General features: G+C 47.3%; 1 protein-coding gene and 1 pseudogene across 2 annotated transcripts; both read left to right on the top strand.

Moving 5' to 3' along the window:
* The first annotated feature begins 1,077 nt into the window (after positions 1-1,077).
* Positions 1,078-1,817, top strand: LOC102412672 (annotated as a pseudogene).
* Positions 1,818-6,678: 4,861 nt separating this feature from the next.
* On the top strand, positions 6,679-19,995 carry LOC102413012 (2-acylglycerol O-acyltransferase 2). Of its 2 annotated transcripts, none has more exons than XM_006074087.4 (6): positions 6,679-6,831; positions 12,040-12,218; positions 16,930-17,134; positions 17,451-17,625; positions 18,223-18,422; positions 19,841-19,995. In XM_006074087.4, exons 1-6 carry the CDS (start codon positions 6,741-6,743, stop codon positions 19,993-19,995), a joined length of 1,005 nt encoding a protein of 334 aa, XP_006074149.3. In that variant the 5' UTR covers positions 6,679-6,740. The 2 variants fall into 2 exon arrangements, with proteins under 2 accessions (XP_006074149.3, XP_044785287.2); XM_044929352.2 differs by having other exon boundaries at positions 18,223-18,331; positions 19,841-19,946.
* Positions 19,996-20,486: the final 491 nt, after the last annotated feature.

Genomic DNA, 20,486 nt, shown 5'->3' with positions numbered 1-20,486 from the left:
AGCATTGAATCCTAAGCACTAGGACACTAGGGAACTCCTTCTTTTGATTTTTAAAATTTCTCCTGTTTCAATTATATCTCCACTGTCCTTTCTTTCTTACTTTGTGTATCTGTGATTTGTCCCTTTTATTCTTGATTACATTAGCTAGTAGTATGTTTTCTTTCATCCTTTTTTTAGAAAACTAAAAATTTAATTTATTCGTTAGAGCTGTTTTTTTCCCAAACCTCTCATTCATTTCTACCTTTATCATTATTATTTTCTCCCTGTGGTTTCTTTGTTGTTCTTTTGCTAGATATTGTGATGTGTGTCCCCTAAGTTGTGTCTGACTCTTTGTGACGCCATGGACTGTGGCCCACAAGGCCCCTCTGTCCATGGGATTTTCTAGGCAAGAATACTGGAATGGATTGCCATTACCTCCTCTGGGGGATCTTCCTGAGCCAGGGGTCAAACCCAAGTCTCCTGTGTTGGCAGGCAGATTCTTTACCCACTGAGCCATCTGGGAAGCCCAGATATCATGACTTGTGAATTAATTAATTAATTTTTCCTTTCATTTTTATTCACATATGTGTTTCCTCAAAATGAACTGATTCAACATTTTATGAATTCAAACATCCAAGGGAGAATTTTTGAAAATTGTTGAGATAATTTAAAAATGTATATGGAAGAGTAGGAGTGAGTTATAGCCTGGACACTTTTAAGATAGAAGAGCAAGCAGGCTTGCCCTCCCAGATATAAGAACTAAATAAATAGTTAAGATTGTTTGGCAGCAGCAGAAATAGACCAGTAAAAGTGAATAAGAGTCCTGACACAGGCCACATATGTATAGAAATCTGTTGTATGACAGAGGTGGCACGTTACATCATTGGGGAAGAGAGAGGTGTTCAACAAAAGGGACTGCCCAGCATGGTACTCATATGTTAAAGATTCAATTGGAACCTAACTCATACTCGTACTACATAAGCATCCAGAAAGGGCTTACCTATGAAAAATAAGCTTTAAATTCTTTTTTTTTTTTAATTCTTAATGGTAAATATAAGTAAGAAAAATTTTCTGAATCAGACCAAGCAATGACTATTTAATAAAGGGCTGATAAATAGGAATATATTAAAATGTAAAATGTTTGTTCATCCAGTGACACCTTAAAACACAAGCTAAAAATTGGGAGAAGAGATTCACAACATGTGTAACCAACAAAGGTTAGTATCATGAGTGTATTAAAACTTTCAAATTTAGGTAAAAAACACAAGAAACAGCTGATGCCATGAACAGTGTAGGGGAGGCTTGCACTGACGTGAAGCCCAAGTACAGTGCTTCAGTTGCAGCTTTGCTGAGAAGCTCCTCAAGGGGGATGGCTCCGGAGACCTGTGCCCTGACCTCTTCAATCACTACCAGCAGTGTGTTCAGAAAGCATAAAGGAGAAGGAGATTCCTGTTGAAGGACTGGAGAGTTCATGCGCCATGGCAAAGAGAAGCCTGAAAGCTCTTCTCGACCTTGAAAGTCACCTTGAAGGTGGACTCCTCAAATCAGGAAATTGAGTACTCTGGAGCATGTCAATTAAAACTGAAGATAGCATTGATTTGATGCATTTAAGAGGGAGGAGTTTCCTTTCCTCCTTAATATTTTTTTTCTCAATTGTAAAAGATGATGAGCCATCACTCGTTGCTTTGAGATTTCTGGTTTTGTAATCTCAGCAGGAACTCAGTGTTCTGAATAATGGGATTATTTGAGATTGTGGTTGCAATCTGAATAAAATTTGCCCATTCCCATCCATTTTAGTTCACTGATTCCTAAAATGTCAGAGTTTACTCTTGCATCTTCTGCTTGACCACGTCCAATTTACCATGACCTAACATTCCAGGTTCCTATGTATTATTCTTTACAGCATCGGACTTTACTGTCACCTCCAGACGTATCCACAACTGAGCATCGTGTCCACTTTGGCCCAGCCTCTTTTATTCTTTCTGGAGCTATTTCTCCACTCTTCCCCAGTAACATATTGGAAACCTATTGACCTGGAGTGGGGTGGGGGCTCATCTTCCGGTGTCAAATCTTTTTGTCTTTTCATACTGTTCATGGGGTTCTCAAGGCAAGAATACCAAAGTGATTTGCCATTCCCTTTTCCAGTGGACCACGTTTGGTCAGAACTCTCCACCACGAACCATATGTCTTCGGTGGCTCTGCGTGGTATGGCTCCTGGCTTCATTGAGTTACACAAGGCTGTAATCCATGTGTTCATTTTGATTAGCTCTCTGTGATTGTGGTTTTCTTTCTGGAGGCTGTGGAATTGTAGTTCTTGCTTCTTCTGTCTACCCTCTGGTTGATGAGGATAAGAGGCTTGTGTGGGAGGGACTAGCTGTGGGGGGAAACTGGGTCTTGCTCTGATGGGCAGGGCCCATGCTCAGTAAATCTTTAATTCAATTTTCTGCTGATATTGGGTGGGGCTGTGCTTCCTCCCTGTTAGTTTTTTGGCCTGAGGCTTGCCCAGTCCTGGAGTCTACAGGCTCTATAGTAGGGCTAAAGGTGATCTTTAGAAGGACTTATGCCAACATGTGCTTCCCAGGACTGCCGTTGCCAGTGCCCCATCCCTGCAGCAGGCACTGCTGACCCATGCCTCCATAGGACATCCTCTAACACTCACAGGCAGGTCTCACTCAGTCTCTTGTGGGGTCACTGCTCCTTTCCCCTGGAACGCACAAGGTTTTGTTGGTACCCTTCAAGAGTCTCTGTTTCCCCCAGTCCTGAGGAAGTTCTGCAATCAAATCCCACTGTCCTTCAAAGTCAGATTTCCTGGGGATTCCCAGTCTCTTTGAGGGATCGCCAGATTGGAAAGTCTGATGGGGGCCTAGAACTTTTGCAATAGTGCAAGAACTTTTTTGGTATTGTTGTTCTCCACTTTATGGGTTGCCCACTCGGTGGGTATGGGATTTGATTTTGACGTGATTGTGCCCCTCCTACTGTCTCATTGCAGCTTCTCCTTGGTCCTGGGATGTGGGGTATCTTATTTTGGTGGGTTCCAACCTCCTGTCAGTGGTTGTTCAGCAACTAGTTGCTTTCTGGGTGTTTTCACATGTTCACTAAAAGGATGCACAATGTGAGAGTTGTAAGTTAAGTTTTACTTGGAGCAAAATGAGGACTACAGTCTGGGGGACAGCATTTCAGATAGCTTTGAGAGACTGCTTCAGAGAGGCCTGGGGGAGAAGATCAATACATAGGCTCTTGATGAAGGGGGAGTTCAATGCAGTCCAATGCTTACTTTACAAAAGGTTTTCTGCTAGTCACGAGGAGCCAATGTCACCATGAAGGGATTGAGTGATTTTCTAAATATGAAGAGATGCAAGGATTGGGATCATGAAATCAGTTCCCGAAAATATCCAACGATCTAAAGATCTACTCCATCCGTTTCCCTAGAGCAGAGAGTGCCTCACTCGCCACCCTGAACTCCCCTCAGTGGATGTTGAAGGTCAGCGGCTGCAGCAGCATAGGGTTCAATCTCTGCAGACACAGATGGCAAATGCTTTTGTTGTTGTTCAGTAGCTAGCAAATGCTCTTGGCAGGTGCCAATTTGTAATTGACACACAGGAGACGATGAGCACACATCCTGTTACTTTGCCATCTTTTTACTATGACTTCATGGCAAATCACTTCATGGTCCCGTCACTTCATGGTCCCATCACTTCATGGTAGATATAGAAAATGTGGAAACAGTGACTCATTGGAAAAGACCTTGATGCTAGGAAAGATTGAAGGCAAGAGGAAAAGAGGTGTCAGAGGATGAGACAGTTCAATAGCATCACCACTCAATGGACACAAATTTGAGCAAACTCCAGGAGATTGTGAAGGACAGGGAAGCCCAATGTGCTGCAGTCCATGGGTTTGCTAAGAGCTGGATGAGACTTAGCAACCGAACAACAACGACAACCTTACAAGGGTTGTCAGATCTCATATTAAGATGTGAAAGCTTTGTGAATGCTGTGGTGAACACCATTTCAGAGCTCATGGTGTAGTTCAAGAATTCAAATCCTTGGAGAGACTATGGAGGAAGATCCTAAATTACAAAGATTTGCTGCTGCCAGTTTTTAAGTCAATGAATTAAGTCAACCTGTATATAATAAAAACGCCCAAATGCTGCATCTGGTTGAATGAGGGGATGAGGAGAAAAGAGTTAGCTTTATTTCCTTTGTTTACTCACCCTGCCCTGTAATGCCTGTAATCATGAAGATGGAATAAATTGTTCCATTTATTTAGTTTCTACCATTAAAAAAAAAAGCACAAAAAAACACTGCAGAGGAATGGATGAAAATTAAGAATGAGCTTTTCAAAGAAAAGGAAATTACTATGACTAAAGCCATGTGCAACATGCGTATTCAGGAAATGCAAGATCCCAACCTTAGCTGGCAAACAGCCCAACACTAGCAAACAATAATAAGTCTGACCACACCATGAGGCCAGCATCCAACTGATCTCAGATACATTCCTGGTGAGGGTGTAAACTGGTGCTGCCGTTTTGGGACAAGCCTGGCACTACTCCTCCCCAGCTTGTGCAGTCACATACCCTTTGACTCAGCAGTCCCTCTGGCTGTTGAGAGGGAGAAAGGACACAGAGACAGAGACCAGTGAGGACCCTGGTATCAGAGATGATCAAAGAGGCTGGCTGTGGGTGTAGCTTTCCCGTACAAGAGATATTTAAATCAACAGAAGTCTCATGGGTGAACCTGGGATAAAATGATATTCAAATGGCCAATGAATATTTTAAAATGTGCTCAGCCTCATTAGACAACCACATTAGGCACAGAGGAAGCCACTGTGAGCACAACAAAGTGTCCCCACGTCCTCACTACAAAGGATTAAATGTTGAGAAAGATGTGAAGCAACTGGAATTGCTTGTGAAGCTTGTGGGTATAAATTTGTACAATCACTTTGGGAAATATGTGACTTTATACAAAAAGACCCAGCTGTTCTATTTCCAGGCACATACTCAACACAAATGTATATTAATGTGCACTACAAGCCAGGTACAGAACACCTGACCTGCTGTGTGATACATAAAAGAGCTGTGAAGACTGTAGATCAGAATTCTCATCAAAAGGAGATTTTTGTCCCTCTTTCTTTTTACTGTACTATGTGAGACAACGGATGTTAACTAAATCTATTGTAATCATTCATAATGTATCTAAATCAAACCATCATGCTGTATACCTTAAACTTGAACAATGATGTATGTCAATCTTTTCTCAAAGAAAAAAATTGGAAAAAACAGAAAAGAATGCCCACAGCAGTACAGTTCATAATAGCCAGACTCAGGCAGTACCCTGCATGTCCCCCAGCAGATGAACTGTGGTATATTCACCCAGTGAAGTCTTATGTAAACAATGAGAAAAAACCACTACAGATATACACAATTTGGATGATTCTTGAAATACAATCTTGAGCCAAAGAACTAGTCTCAAAAGAATATTTTGTGTGAGACTCACTTGTAAATTTCAGAGCAGACGAGGCTGGTATGAGGTTTGGGGAAGAAAGGAGTGACAGGCAAGAGCATAGGTGCTGGTCAGGTCCTACTTGTCCATCAGAATGGAGATCACATCAGTGTGTTCACTCTGGGACAATGTATCACTCCTACACTTAGGACTTGTGCCTTTTCCTGTATGTTTGATATATTTCAGTTCAAAGTGCACATTTAAAGGAAGAGATTTAGGAGAACCGACTATGAGAGGTGAATGGAGAGGGACAGAAAGAGTCTAGAGTGACGCTAAGGTTTTGGCCTGTGTAACCAGGTCACTGGAGTCCCCTTTCCGGAGATGTCAAAGAGCAGAGGAAAAGCTGTCCTGGGCAGGAGAGGGAAGATCAAGTTCAGTCTTAGACAGGCTGTGAAGGAGACTGAGCATACTACTAGGGAGGATGTCAAGAACCTACTTACATAGTCAAGTCTGGAGCACAAGGGGAGGTCAGGCTGAAGATGCAGTTTGGAAGTGCTTGTCCTGTAGACAGACTCCAAGGCCGTGAGCCTGGATGAGGTCTCTGCGGGAGAGAGGAGGGAGGGTCCAGGCACAGAGAGGGCAGGAGGGCCCTCAAACACTTAGCCTGGTGAGGAATAAGAGCCACCGTGGAGACTCAGGGGCAGCCAGAGGGGCAGGAGGGAAACCAGGAGAGTGTGGTGTCTGCAGGCCAAGTGGTTTCAAGGAGGAGGGAGGGACCAGCTGTGTCTGAGGCTGCTGAGAGGTGAAGATGAGAGCTGAGAACTGACCACTGGATTCAGCAGCGTGGAGGCCACTGGTGAACTTGTCAGGGGCACTTCCACAGCACAGGAGCTGTTACTGTGTATTTGTGGAGGGGAACAGCGGACATGGCAGAAGAGGGGAGACAGCTACTGCAGCCAAGTTACTGGGTAGATGTGAGGAGGACAGAACTGCCCTGTACTTAGTGCTTGACTGTCAAGTGTTGGGCCAGATTCAAGCAAAAAGAGAAAGGTATCTGGCAGATAAGGTATCGCCTGAGGAGGCAAATGTCCTTCCGTTCCTCCTTTCTTTAGCTGACTCCAGGGCAGGTGGGTTCAAAGGTTTCTCCTAGGAAACAGATTCCTGCCAGGGTGAGGGCAGGGAGGCATTAGGCTGGGCCGGGGTGGGTGGGGCACCCTCCTCCCAGACTAATGCTTACTCAACCTCCGGCAGCAACAAAACCAGTAGGTGCCTCAGACCACAGCAGAGCTCAGAGAAACCTGTGGAATCAACTGAGGAGACAGCATGGTGAAGTTCGCACCCTTGTCTGTGCCGTGGGAGCGCAGATTGCAGACCTTTGTGGTTCTGCAGTGGATTTTCTCCTTTGCGGTCCTGGGTAAGACGGGCTGTGCTGGGGGGGCAAGAGACCATGGGATTCTTCATCTCATCTGCTGGCACCGTATTAGTTACGAATGGCTCCCCCCAGGGCTAGTGTTCAGCCTGTGGACAGACCCTACTAGACTGGGGTTAAAATATGGACATAATCTGTACAGGCTCTGAAATGGTCACTAGCCATTTCACACACTCACACACAAACATGCATGCACACACACACGCACGTAGGTACCATGTATATACCCCATGTTCTCCCTTAGAACCTCCCCAAAATTTTGCACCTAAAGCATTTATCCCCAGGAAAGCAAGAAATCCAGTTCCCTACCGCTGGCATCCTTGATGACTGACTTGTGTCTCTGCTCTAAAGGTTGTTGGGACATTTTAAATGTCCCTGCTACTGCTACTGCTAAGTCGCTTCAGTCGTGTCCGACTCTGTGTGACCCATAGACGGCAGCCCACCAGGCTCCCCCGTCCCTGGGATTCTCCAGGTACCTAGTTACCCCCATTACACAGATGAGCAGGGAAGCTGAGTGCCTTAGATGTGCAAGGCTGTAGGTCTGGGCTCCTGTGCTGCCCAAGGATGAAAGGGAAGGAGGCAGAGGGTTGAGAGAGGGCTGAGATGTAGGAGGGGGTGTGGAGCAGGGAGAGGAGGGGTACCCCAGGGCAGGGGACAAGTCCCTTGGCTCCTGGACGAAGGGTCCTGGGGGCCCAGAAGCAGGTAGGCTGATGCCTGAGGATCACAGGGCGGGGGTGGGGGTGGGGGGATGAGGGACGACTTGCTCACCTGGCCTTGGTGGAGCTTTGCCAGCTCCAGTGTGTCTGTCTGCCCTCATCAACCCCCAGCTCAGCCCAGGACCTGGAAACATCAGGAAGAGCATAGGGAGGTCGAGTAGCCCTTGGCATGGAGCTAGAGCGAGGACAGTTGAGAAGAGAGATCTGGGCCAGCTGGTGCCGGGAGCAGGAGCTTGTACCTTGTCCCTTATCCTGGGGAAAAAGGGGAGCCCCAGGAATGTTTAGGAACAGGAAGAACATGGTTCAGTCTGTGCAGTACAGGTCCCAGTGCTTGAAGCCTATGGGTCTGCTGTGTCTGGAGTAGGGGGGATAGACTGATGGCAGGGAGTATATATAGGGGGAAGCTGAGTGCCTGATGCCAAGCTGTATCAGGGGTCCCCAGTTTATGTGGCAAGGGTCAAATCCAGCCCCCTGTTTTTTTGCACTTGTACAGCCCAAGAATAATTTTTACATTTTAAATTCTTACATAATTTAAATGATTACAGGCCTATGTAATATCCTCCAAGTGGCCCCATAGAGTCACAAAAAATACAAAATATTTTCAATCTGGCTCTTAAAATAAAGATTACTTACCTAGATCTAGGGAGGCTTCCAGTGGGTGGAGAGAAGGGACTCCTTCCAAAGATACTCAAGAGATGGGTCCACAGGCAGGATTTATAGGCTGGCAGGAAAAGTAAGGGCTTCCAGTGGGCCAGTAAATGCTGGCCTACAGTGAACAGCTGGTTCACACTGGACACAGAGCAGGCATTTGGGGGAGGGGCAAAGAAGTAGCCAGAAAGTTTAACAAGGACTTGTTACCAAGGACTCAGGGCCCAGAAACAAATACTTTCCAGTTGGTTACTTGTTTCCTGTTTCTTTTCCTCTCCTCTGTAGCTCACACACTCACACAGGAAGGTAAGCTCCCTTCAGTTTGTCTTGTTCTCAGCTGAATCTCCAGCTCCTAGAAGAGTTGGTGTCCATGAACATTTGTTGATGAATGTCTTGTCCCATCTGACTAACTTGCTGAGTGAGCTCAGCCAATTTGCATACCCTCTCTGGGCCTCTGTAAAGTGGGGTTTTACATTTTTATTGATGTTATGAGGGTAGGGTAGAGGTTTCCCTTCCTTAGGGACAGAAAAGATCCCCAAGTTTGGTTTTGCCGGCTGACAGGAGTTAAGGGTGATGAGGATGGTGGGGAGTTCCTTCTAAGTGCAAGGGCCTCTTGAGTGGGTTTTTCCTAATTTTAATATGCTACGTTAGTTGCAAAAACCAGCCCTTGCTGTTGTAACACATCCAAACAGAATGTGTATCCCACAAGTGAAAGACTTCCCCAAATCCTATCCTCTAGGGAGCCACTATATATATATATATATATATATATATATTTTTTTTTTTTTTTTTTTTGTTCCCTAGCAGCAAGGCTTATATGAAAGCAGCAGTAAAAGCACAGAGTCCTAACCACTGGACTGCCAGGGAATTCCCTCCAGGGAGCCACAGTTAACAACTCAGTTTTATTCTCTATAAGCAGTTTTCTTAAGTTTTGTTTTATTTTTTTTTAATATGGACCATTTAAAGTCTTTATTGAATTTGTTACAATATTGCTTCTGTTTTAAGTTTTTTGGATTTTTAGCCCGAGGCATGTGGAATCTTAGCTCCCTGACCAGAGATTGAACTCACACTCCCCCTGCATTGGAAGGTGTGGTGGTAAAATATGTATAACTTATACTTTGCATCTGAACCACTTTTAAGTGTACAGTTCATTCACACTGACCATCATGATTATCCATTTTCAGAACTCTTTTCATTTTCCCCAAACTGAACCTCTGTGCTCATTAAACAAAAACTCCCATATCTCCCTCCCCTAGCCCCTGCCAATCAGCATTCCCTTTTCTATCTCTATGAATTCGATTGGTCTACAAACCTCACAAAAGAGGAATCAGAAAGGATTTGTGTGGATATGTGTGACTGGCTCTATCTCACTTCGCACAACGTCCTCAAGATTCATCCTTTTTGGTTCCAGAAATCCCTTCCTTTTGATGACTGAATAATATTCCATTGTGTTATTTGCAACATTTTCCATCCTTTCATCCATTAGTGGACCGATGGCCCTTTAGGTTGCTTCTACACTCATTGTGGGTTGATCACTTTTTTGTTTGCCTTAAATATTTTTTAATAAAAATCTTGAATGGGAAAGTTGTAGAAAAGTAGGAATAAAATGCCACCATTTTCATGAAAAAGAACATGTCCACGCTGGTAGATGCTCATGTATGGAGGATGGAAGGATGCTTGCAGATCTGGAGGGAAGAGGCAGATGCCTGGAGACAAGAATGGCTTGGTGGTTGACTTAGATTTTTAAGTTGTTTTTTTTAAGTGCAAATATTTAATGTGAAAGAAAATTATAAAGAACGTCAATTAGGACTCTCTACCTTGGGGCAAAATCAAAGGTCTACATGGGTTGCTCCCACTTTCAGAAAACACCTCTAGGGAGCAACCCATGTAGACTGGAAGTCCCTAGAGGTGGTTTTCTGAAAGTGGGAGCAACCCATGTAGACTTTTGATTTTGCCCTAAGGTAGAGAGTCCTGGTAAATCCCATGGATGGAGGAGCCCGGTGGACTGCAGTCCATGGGGTCTCGAAGAGTCAGATACGACTGAGTGACTTTACTTTCATTTTTCATTTTCATGCATTGGAGAAGGAAATGGCAACCCACTCCAGTGTTCTTGCCTGGAGAATCCCAGGGACGGAGGATCCTGGTAGGTTGCCATCTATAGGGTCGCACAGAGTCGGACACGACTGAAGCGACTTAGCAGCAGCAGCAGCAGCAGCAGGGAAGGGAGATATGGGAGTTTTTGTTTAATGAGTACAGAGGTTCAGTTTGGGGAAAATGAAAAGAGTTCTGAAAATGGATAATCATGATGGTCAATGTGAATGAACTGTACACTTAAAAGTGGTTCAGATGCAAAGTATAAGTTATATATATTTTACCATCATAAATTTAAAAAACAAAACAAAGCACCCTTAACACAATACTGTGGAAAGTCAGCTCCATGAAGGCAGGAATTTGTCTGTTGTTCACGACTGAACCACCAATGTCTGGCACATTATAGGTGTTCAATGTTCTGTGAGCGCCAACCTATTTTCTCTGGTTTATGAATTTTACTACTATTCAGATTGGGTCAAAAGTCTCCTCTTCCTGGAAGCCGGCCAGGAATGACAGACCCAGTCTACTCTACTTTCACATTCAGTACAACTGTAGGCTGACATTTTAACAGTGTGAGTGCATGGTTTTGAGTGGAAGGAATGGGATGGGGCAGGAGAAATATTCTCTGAGAATGATGCTCCATTGGCATCAGGTTAGGGTCAGCCCCTCAGACCTCCCGACCCTGAGATGAAGCCAGGGTTAGCCTGCAGCAAGGAACTGGGAATTGTAGGTAAGAAGGTATTTCCTCACTTGACCAGGTTATAGCCATGCTGCATCCCTGACCCATGGGCCAGCCATGGGTTGGCCCCTTCCTTCTTCTCTCCTTCAGCAGCAAAGCACACGGTGCTCAGAGGAAATAGCATGTTCAAAAGCTAAGAGACTGAAGGAACTCCATCTCTCATGTAAATACACTGAACAATTTCATGTGGCCAGAGTATAGGGTCCATATGGGTGAATGAGGCTGGAGCAAGATGGGGATCAGCCAGCTATGCAGAATCTGAATGCCAGGCTGAGCTACATGGGCTGTTTTTAAAGTTATGAGAAAGTCATGGAAGGACTTTAATTAGAAGGGGGATCTTGCAGGATTTATAAATAGACAGATGGGCAGAGAGAGGGCTGGGCAGAAAGCATGTCTCTTTTTTCTTTGGGGCCCTGAAGGGTGTACACTAGAAAGTGTTAATCTAGTCACTTCTCTCCCAGGCATTTATTGAGCACCCAGTGAATACAGACTACTTAACTGGGCAAAGATGGGGGTGGAGGGGCAAAACTGGAACGAATAAGCAGCCTGGTACAGTGGGAAAAACAGTGTGGAGTTGGGTCTGCTAACTGCTGCTAAGTCACTTCAGTTGTGTCTAACTCTGTGTGACCCCACAGACGGCAGCCCACCAGGCTTCCCCATCCCTGGGATTCTCCAGGCAAGAACACTGGAGTGGGTTGCCATTTCGTGCTCCAATGCATGCAAGTGAAAAGTGAAAGTGAAGATGCTCAGTTGTATCCGACCCTCAGCGACCCCATGGACTGCAGCCTTCCAGGCTCCTCCATCCATAGGATTTTACCTGGCTTCAAATCCAGGCTCCCAGTGTGACACTGGACAGGCTGCATTCTTTCCTCCTTGAAGTCGAGAGAGTCTCATGCCTTCCTCCTCAGTGAGGGCTGGACAGGACAGTGCTGTTAGTTGTAGGAGGAGAGCTTGTTCCTTCATTCCTCTGACCACTCATCTTCATGCTTCCCTTCCCAGCCCAGATCTGCATTGCTGTCTTCATAGGCCTCCTGTTCACAAGATTCTGGATCTTCAGTGTCCTATATGCAGTCTGGTGGTACCTGGATCTATCCAAGCCGTGGCAGGGGGGCAGGCGCATTGAGGCCTTCAGGCGCTGCATCATATGGAGGTACATGAAGGACTATTTCCCCATCTCGGTGAGTAATGGGGTGGCTGGGGTGTGGTCAGGACTGTAGTGCCCGACATGTCCATGGGAAGTGTGGTCCTCTGTGCAGTGGACAAAATACTGGGCTGGGAGGCAGGAGCTGGGCTTCCACCACTCTGTGGCCCGGGGAGGAGTCAGCTTCTGTCTGGCCAGGATGTAGGGCCACTGTGAAGATGGATGAATGAACAGAATTTGAAGGAGCTCTGTGAGCCATATATTGTGGCACACATTAGGTATCTTACAGATGTAAAGCCCTCAGCAGCCATGCTTAGGGGTACAGGTAATAAACTTAAGGTTCTAAGAGATCATCTAGCCCCACACTTCATAAGATGAGGAGACTCACCCCTAGAAAGGGACAGGATGTGATCAAGATCACATACAAAGTTCTTCTACTGGTTTAAAGTTTGTCCATTGTCAGTTTAGAGGGACTGGGGAGAGGACAAGAAACTTGTTCTAGGTTCTCTAACCTGCCTCTCACTCTGGTACATTATGCATACTTGGACAAGGACTTGCTGCATTCTGAATGTATCCTGGATACATTTACAAATGTATCCAGTGATCACACCAATCCCTGACACCTGAGTTATTTTGAATCTCTGACTTTCTGACTCAGGGCACCTGATGGCCATTTGGACACTTGACCCTGGACCCAAAGTTCAGACCAGAGTGGAACAGGATCCTTGATTTGAGTGAACTGACCTTTGACTCCTTTCCTGAATCCCAGACAGACTAAAGTCTTAGATGTAAGCAACTGGGCGAGGATGATTTATTGACCAGATAGAATGGGGAAGGCTATAGGGACACAGAGAGGTGCCAGCAGGGACAGGTGGGCCTCCTCTGGAAACAGGAGAGTGAGTGGACAGTGCTGAGCAGACCTGAAGGGACCAGGTTGGGGGGTGGTCTTCCCAGACCCCATATCTGCTTCCTCTGCAAGGTGCCCTCCCGGGACCTTGTCAGCAGAAGCTAGAAGGGTTTGCTGGGGCCTTAGAGGAGCCATGGGCCTGCTGCAGGCAGAGTCCCTCATCCTCACCCCAGAATCTCTCAACTTCAAGATTATGAATTCCCATCTCTCTCTGTCTTCTTCCCAGACCAGGGATTACTCTTCTGTGCCAGAAAAGCCAGAGTTTCCATGGGAAAGTGTTGTGACATCAGCCACCAAGCCAAGGAAAAGCCATAAGCAGTTTCTGGCCTCAAGTAGAGCTTTCTGGCTCTTTTTGTGGATCCTGTCCCTGTGGTCTCACTCCACACTGTGAGCTGAATCCCAAGTCCAGCAGGGAAGGAAAGGGGGCCTGCGAAGGGAACAGCGCAAGTGCAGGCCCAGAAGCTGACCAAGGCATGGTTTCTGAGCATTAGTGTGGCTAAAGCAGAAGGTACCCTGGGGATGAAGTTGGAGAGCTTTTAGGGATAAGATAAGGGAGACCAGTGGGCTTCCCAGGTGGCGCTAGTGGTAAAGAACCCGACTGCCAATGCAGGAAATGCAAAAGACATGGGTTCAATCCTTCAGTTGGAAAGATCCCTGTAGGAGGGCATGGCAGCTCACTTCAGTATTTTTGCCTGAAGAATCCCAGGTATGGAGGAGCTTGGTGGGCTCCAGTCCACGGGGTCGCAAACAGTCAGACACGACGGAAGCGACTTAGCATGCACATGTAAGGGAGACCAGGGCAGGCTAGTCCACAGAAATGAAGTCTTCAACTGAAAGCTCTCCAGTGGGCTGTCTTCCTGCCATCCTGGGGCCTCCAAAGGGCCTCCTTTGCACCTGGAGTTTCTGCCAGTTGCAGAAAATGATTCTGTGCCTGTCTTATCCACTATTCTGCTTCTCCCCCAGAGAGGATTTCTAAACCCTGACACTACTGAGAGTGGTGGGACACTGGACACTTGCAGAAATTCTACCTGCGCAGTGCTCAGGACTCTTGCCTGCATCAGGCCTTTGGCATTGCTGCCTACAGAAGGCGGGCAATACCACCTAGTGGCCAGCAGAGGGCGGGATGATGAGCACTTTGACTTGCTTGTCCAGGCCTGGGAGCCTGCAGGGGTGAGGCTATGGCCCCAGATTCTGGACCCCTGCACTTCTCAGGAGACCCTCCAATTCTTCCACACACTTCTACAGCACAGGGCTGGAAGGGATCTTACGATGGCTAGGAAGTAGGGGGTCCCAGGTAAGGAGTCCACCCTCGACGGGAGCTCCCACCCATTCATGAGCCTCTGTACTCTGTGTCAAATGAGCCTCTGTTTCTGAGCTGCCGTCACCTCTTACTGATTCTATGAGCTAGGGTCTATTGGGGGAATTTCAAGCAAAGTTGGGAAACTATTATATTTCTGAGCGTTGGATCTTTCTAAGTGCAACATTTGGGCTTCCTGAAGAGCTAGTGGTGGAGAATCAGGCATATTCCCCCAGGAGGACCTGTCTCCATCTGCTGTTCCCCCTGTCCCAGCTGGTGACATTCTGCATACATGGTCTTGCCCTTTGCTTTTCCACCTGATGAGCGATCGTGGCCATCTTCCCTTATCAGGACAGGAAGAGTTGCATTGCATGTCCCTATGGCTACACAGTGACCCACAAGAAAGTATTTCATAATTTGTCTAAACAGGCTCTGTTGATGGACATTTGGCTGGATGCCAAGTTTTGGTATTACCAAAGGGAAAAAACCAAACAAACTTCAGTTAATAATCTTGTTCAGATGCTGTTTTGCACAAGTGTGAGAAATTCTGTAGCTAAATTCCTTGGCAGTGGAATTGCTGGCTTAAAAGGTCAGTTACATTTTTCCATTTTAATAGTGATAGATATTGCTTCATTGCCTTTAAGGGGGTTATAACAAAATTATTTTCCCACTAGCTGAGAAAGAGAATTCATAAAGTACTTCAGTATAGGGAGTCAGGTATGTTTTTAAAGAAACATACTGAGATGGGTTCCTAAGGAAACACCTTTCCAGGTCAGAATAACCAGACATATCTCTGCTTGTCCTTAATTTCACATTCAATAAATTCCCACTGCATGAATGAAAGAAATCTGCCTTTATCTGTGAAGCAATGGTGACTTCACCTAAGGTCCCCTCAGACTTTCTGCAAACGGTCAAGGGTAACCAGAGGGCAGAGTGGGGGAGGGAGTTTGCAGAGATCAAGTCCAGGTCAAGGACAGGACAAACTGGGACTGTTCAGCTGTGGTAGGGCAGACAGGCTCAGACTTCCAATGCTGTCCCTTGGGTCCACCTCCAATGCTATCTCTTGGGTCCCTGTTCTGAGATGGGTGGCCAGGCCTCTGGGGCCTGAAGGTAACAAGAATCCTCAGGGCCAATGCTGAAAATTTCAGCTTGTTAACTAGATGATCTTTCACGGTGCCAAAGCTGAACCTGAGTGGAATGGACTGCCTGCACCTGGAAGCGCAAATTACAAGGCCTGGGTAGTCTTGCCAGGGAGCTTCCTGCCAGGGGCTTAGGGCTTGGGTCAGGGGCCTCAGGGCCTCTGACTCTAAAGGCTGTGCCTCCCAGAGCCCAGGGCTCTGTAAAGGGTGGGCCCTGCATTTCCTGGCAGAGTGGGGAAGGGGTTGGTCACACACAGAATCACTGGCAGTTATCTTTGCACATTGAAGCCTGTCCAGTAACTGGTGGGAGCAGCATTTTGTTTTTAAAATTATTTTATTTTTGGCTGTGCTGAGTCTTTGTTGCTGTGTGTGGGCTTTCTCTAGTTGCGGATAGTGGGGATCACTCTTCATTGCGGTGCGTGAGTTTCTCATTGCAGTGGCTTTCTCATTGGGTTTCTCTCTTGTTGTGCAGCATGGGCTCTAGGCACGCGGGCTTCCGTGGGTGTGGCTTGTGAGCTCAGTAGTTGTGGCACACAGGCTTAGTTGCATCACAGCATGTGGAATCTTCCCGGACCAGGAATCGAACACATGTCCCCTGCATTGGCAAGCAGGTTCTTAACCACTGGACCACCAGGGAAGTCCAGGAGCAACATCTGTTAACTCAGTTCTGCCCCCTCTGTCCTCACCCTACTTTGCCTGAAAGCTGCCGGTGATGAACAGCTCTCCTCTCCCACTCCTACAATGTCTGGTGGTTTCTGGTGTACCCTCTGTGCTGCAGGACCAACCAGACCTGGGAAGAGCTGCCAATAGCCAGGGGAAGAGATGGACAGATGGTAATGAAGGTCTGACATAGAGGGAACAGAGAGCCATCAGGGAGACACTTGAATTGTACGGAGGGGTAAACAGGACTAAGGCCAACCTCCAGGTTTGCAAAGTCTTTCAACCACCCTGATATAGCTAGCGAATTCTCACTCCCAGGTCCTAAGTGCTGAGTTTTCTCATAGGGAATTTTGTTAGAACAGGGCTGTTTGGGTGGCAGCCTTGTGTGTGGCCCTTGATGGTATATGAACTATGACAATTATGATTATCCTGTCCTGTAGTCTTGGTAATTCCAGGGAACTCACAGACCTGAGACTCTCAGCAGAATGTAGGCAGGGCAGGGTCAAATGTCCACATTTAATACATTGAAAGCTGGAGAGGGAGACAATTTGTCTGAAGCTCACAGCAAGTCTGAGACTTGGATGGCAACAGGATCTCCCTGGGTGCATTCACATGCATATCTCCATCCTCCTAAGAACTGGAGGCTCAGAGAGGGGGAGCAAGTTACCCAAGATCACACTGGTGCTGGCAGAATGGGGGAGGGTATGAGGTACAGTTCTGATTCAGCAGGTTGCTGTCCCTGCAGCTGGTCAAGACTGCCTATCTGGACCCCTCTCGGAACTACCTTGCTGGCTTCCACCCCCACGGGGTTCTGGCCACCGGAGCTTTTACTAACCTGTGTACAGAGAGCACCGGGTTTTCCTCACTGTTCCCTGGCATCCGCCCACATCTGATGATGCTGAACTTGTGGTTCTGGACTCCCTTCTTCAGGGATTACGTCATGTCAGGGGGTGAGTTTTCCCAACCCTGGGTAACCCAGTTGGGTGAGGGCTGCAGGCATGGAGGAGGGATTTTACAGAGGGCTGTCAACAGTTCTGTACTTCTTCCAAGTGAATGTGTAGTGGAGAAGGAAGCTAGATTCAAGGAAGCACTTCCCACAGCTCTGTGCTCGGTGATCCACTCAGTTGGGGGTTGGGAAGACCTGAAGGGCTCAGTCCCAGTCCTCAGGGAATTCACAGTTGGGAATTGGAGTGGAGCCCAGCCCACATCTCTGCACATGGTCCCTGCCCCTTCACCCCATACCTAACCACCTTTCTCTCTCCCCAGGGCTGGTCCCAGTAGACAAGGAGAGCGCTGCTCACATTCTGAGCAGGGAAGGAGGTGGCAACCTCATGGCCATCATTGTTGGGGGCGTCCAGGAGGCACTGGATGCCAGGCCTGGAGGCTACAAGCTGGTGCTGCGGAACCGCAAGGGCTTCATCAGGCTTGCCCTGATGCATGGGTATTGGGAAGAGGGCTCTGGGTTCAACTGGAGATTGGCAAGGATTGTGTTTTGGTGGGAAGACAGCACAGATGAATCCATTGACAGTGAAGATTCTGTGCTGGTGATCGATGTACTGTCTCATTCCCAAATAGCCAGAGAAGATTCTAGAAGGGAGATTTGGTGATTAAAGGGAATAGGGTCAAGGGTCATATTACTGAAAACGTGCATTACATCTGAGTCTAGGGCATTTGGGAGAATGTTGTTTGGGGCACAGCTTAGAGCTGTTCTCTTACCTTGAAGCATCTGTGAAGAATACAAGCTAACTGGGGAAGAAGAAATTTTTCCAGAAAGTTTGCATGTTTTATACCTGGAAGGGCTCTCGGAAGCATTCTTTCTCCTGTCATGGTGTAACTGGAAACCCATGGTCCAGAAAGGAGCCATGACCTGCCTAAAATCACAGAGCAAGGCTGTGGCAGGTCTGGAGAACAGCCAAGGCCTCCTACTTTTGCCCCAGGCCTCTGCTCCAGTTCCTGCTCACTAGGTCCCTGCAGGAGGCTAGGTGACCAGCTTGTGCCTTCTTGCCCCTCCACACTCACTCTCTCCTGTCTCCTCTAGGGTAGCTCTGGTACCTATCTTCTCCTTTGGGGAGAATGACATATTTAAGCAGGTTGAGAACTCCCCTGGCTCCTGGGTGCGCTGGTTCCAGCACCGACTTCAGAAGACTGTAAGAATCTCCATCCCACTCTTCTATGGTCGTGGAGTCTTCCAGTACAGCTTTGGTCTTATGCCCTACCGCCGGCCCATCACCACCGTGGGTGAGCCTAGACTCGGGCTGGGAGAGGAAAGAGCTACACAGTAAGGGGCTCAAGCTCGTGTTGCAAAGGGGAATAGACATGAGCCGAAGACATCATTGAATTTCATGGAGTTCACGTTCCAGAGTGTGAAACAGACACACAGGCAGATAATCCTGATGAAAGAAAGGTTGGGATGGGAAATCTAACCGAGACAAAAAAAATACGGTCACCACTACTGATTACTGGGCACCTGCTGTGTGTCAGGTACTGCACTGACCGCTTACGTGCAGCAGCTTAGTTTTCCCAACAACCTTGTAGGCAGTGATTATCATCACCATTTTACTAAAGGCAAACGTAGACTCAGAGAAGGTAAATCACTTCCAAAAGATCACCCTGTCCTTGATACAAAGTTGAGGTTTGATCAGGGTCTATTTGATTTTTTATGATGCCAGAGAGGAGGGTTTAATTCTGACAGGAGGATCTTGTAAGGCTTATTGGAGAAGTGGATACAAGGGAAGGGCATTCCAGGTCTGATAGTATTGTGTGTAAAGTAGCAATCAGCAGGCTGTGAAGGAGAGCCTGAGGGATTTCCCTGTAAGTAACGGGCATGAGCCTTAGTGCATGGATTTAGCACATCTTTGCAGCTATTTGATTGTCTCATTTGCTTTCGTCTTGGATTCCAATGAGGTTTCAATGGCAAAGCTTGTAGAGTGAGGTCTTTTCATCTCCACTCACCCAGTCATTTCTTAGCTGAGTACAGACTTGGCCAACCCTCTACACCATGACTTTCCCTGGGTTGTCTGGTAATATTTTCTTGAATATAATTCACAACTGATGCCTCCAGAACCATTCTCAAGAGAGGAAGACAGGACAGCTGCTTTCTGAGCCAGGCAGAACTTGAGGAAGGAGGTTGACAGATCCTCCCATGTCCTCCCTAGAATAGGGGGCACTGAAGGACATCGTGGAGGGAGAGGAGGTAGAAGGCACTTGGGCTGTGGGCCACCTCCTCCCAGACATACAGACACTTCCACTCATGGCATCTGAGACTCCCAGATCCACGTGTCCATGAGGCTAAGAGCACATCCTCAGGGCTTACAACCAGTCACTGATTCTTCCTAAGTGACCCTGACCAATTTACTCAACCTCCCTGAGTCTCAATGCCTCAGCTGTCAAATAGGAATAATAGCAGGTTCTATCTTCTTAGGATTGTTAGGATGACATAAGAGATAATGCATTAAAACACCAGCTGGTGATATTGTTAATATGTCAGAATCTTGGAGTTGCCCTAACGTCTTAGAATCTATGACCCAAAATAGAATTGAAAGGGAAGGAGAAAGACTGCTTACCTGCTCAGATGACCATTGTGGTGGGGACCCCGAGGGTGCCTGTGCCTTCAGGGGTTCTGGCTCTGAGCCACCACTCAGCTCTGTGTCTTGCAGTGGGGAAGCCCATCGAAGTGCAGAAGACACCACATCCGTCCCAGGAGGAGGTGGACAGGCTGCATCAGCGCTACATGAAGGAGCTGGAAAACCTCTTCGAAGCCCACAAGCTCAAGTACAACGTCCCCAGAGACCAACACTTGGAGATCTGCTGAGTGCCTCCCCAGAGGAGGGGCTCCTCCAAAGGGCAGTGCTGGCATTAGGGAGGATGGAGGGAGGTACTGTGATCCCAGAAGGCTTCGTGGAGGTGTCTGTTGAACACATCTCCAGAGCCTTCTGGAGACTGACTCCTGCATCTCCACCCCATGCCAGGCCTTGGGTCACAGCTGGCTCCTTGGCAGAGGAGACCAGACTCTGGCATAGGTGATTTGCTCTCCTGCACTGACTCCTCTGTAGTGGGCCCTTTCCTTCATTCTGCCCACCTGAGAAATGGGAGAGAATGATGTGTGGTGTCTCTGTCCTCTGTGGTCCTGTCACTCAATGGGCAGAACAAGAACAGCTCCAGTTAGCAGGTTTCTCTTCCTCTGCCTTGAGTGACAGCACAGAAGCAGCCCCCAGCTGCTACAAGCTCTCCCATCCTTCATTCTGCCTGTCCCAGCTCCTCCCTCCCTGAGGTGAAGAGGAGGGCGAGGCCACAACCTCCTGA

This window comes from Bubalus bubalis, chromosome 16, assembly GCF_019923935.1.
Source record: "Bubalus bubalis isolate 160015118507 breed Murrah chromosome 16, NDDB_SH_1, whole genome shotgun sequence".
NCBI lineage: Eukaryota > Metazoa > Chordata > Mammalia > Artiodactyla > Bovidae > Bubalus > Bubalus bubalis.
This window is presented reverse-complemented; position numbering and strand designations above follow the sequence as displayed.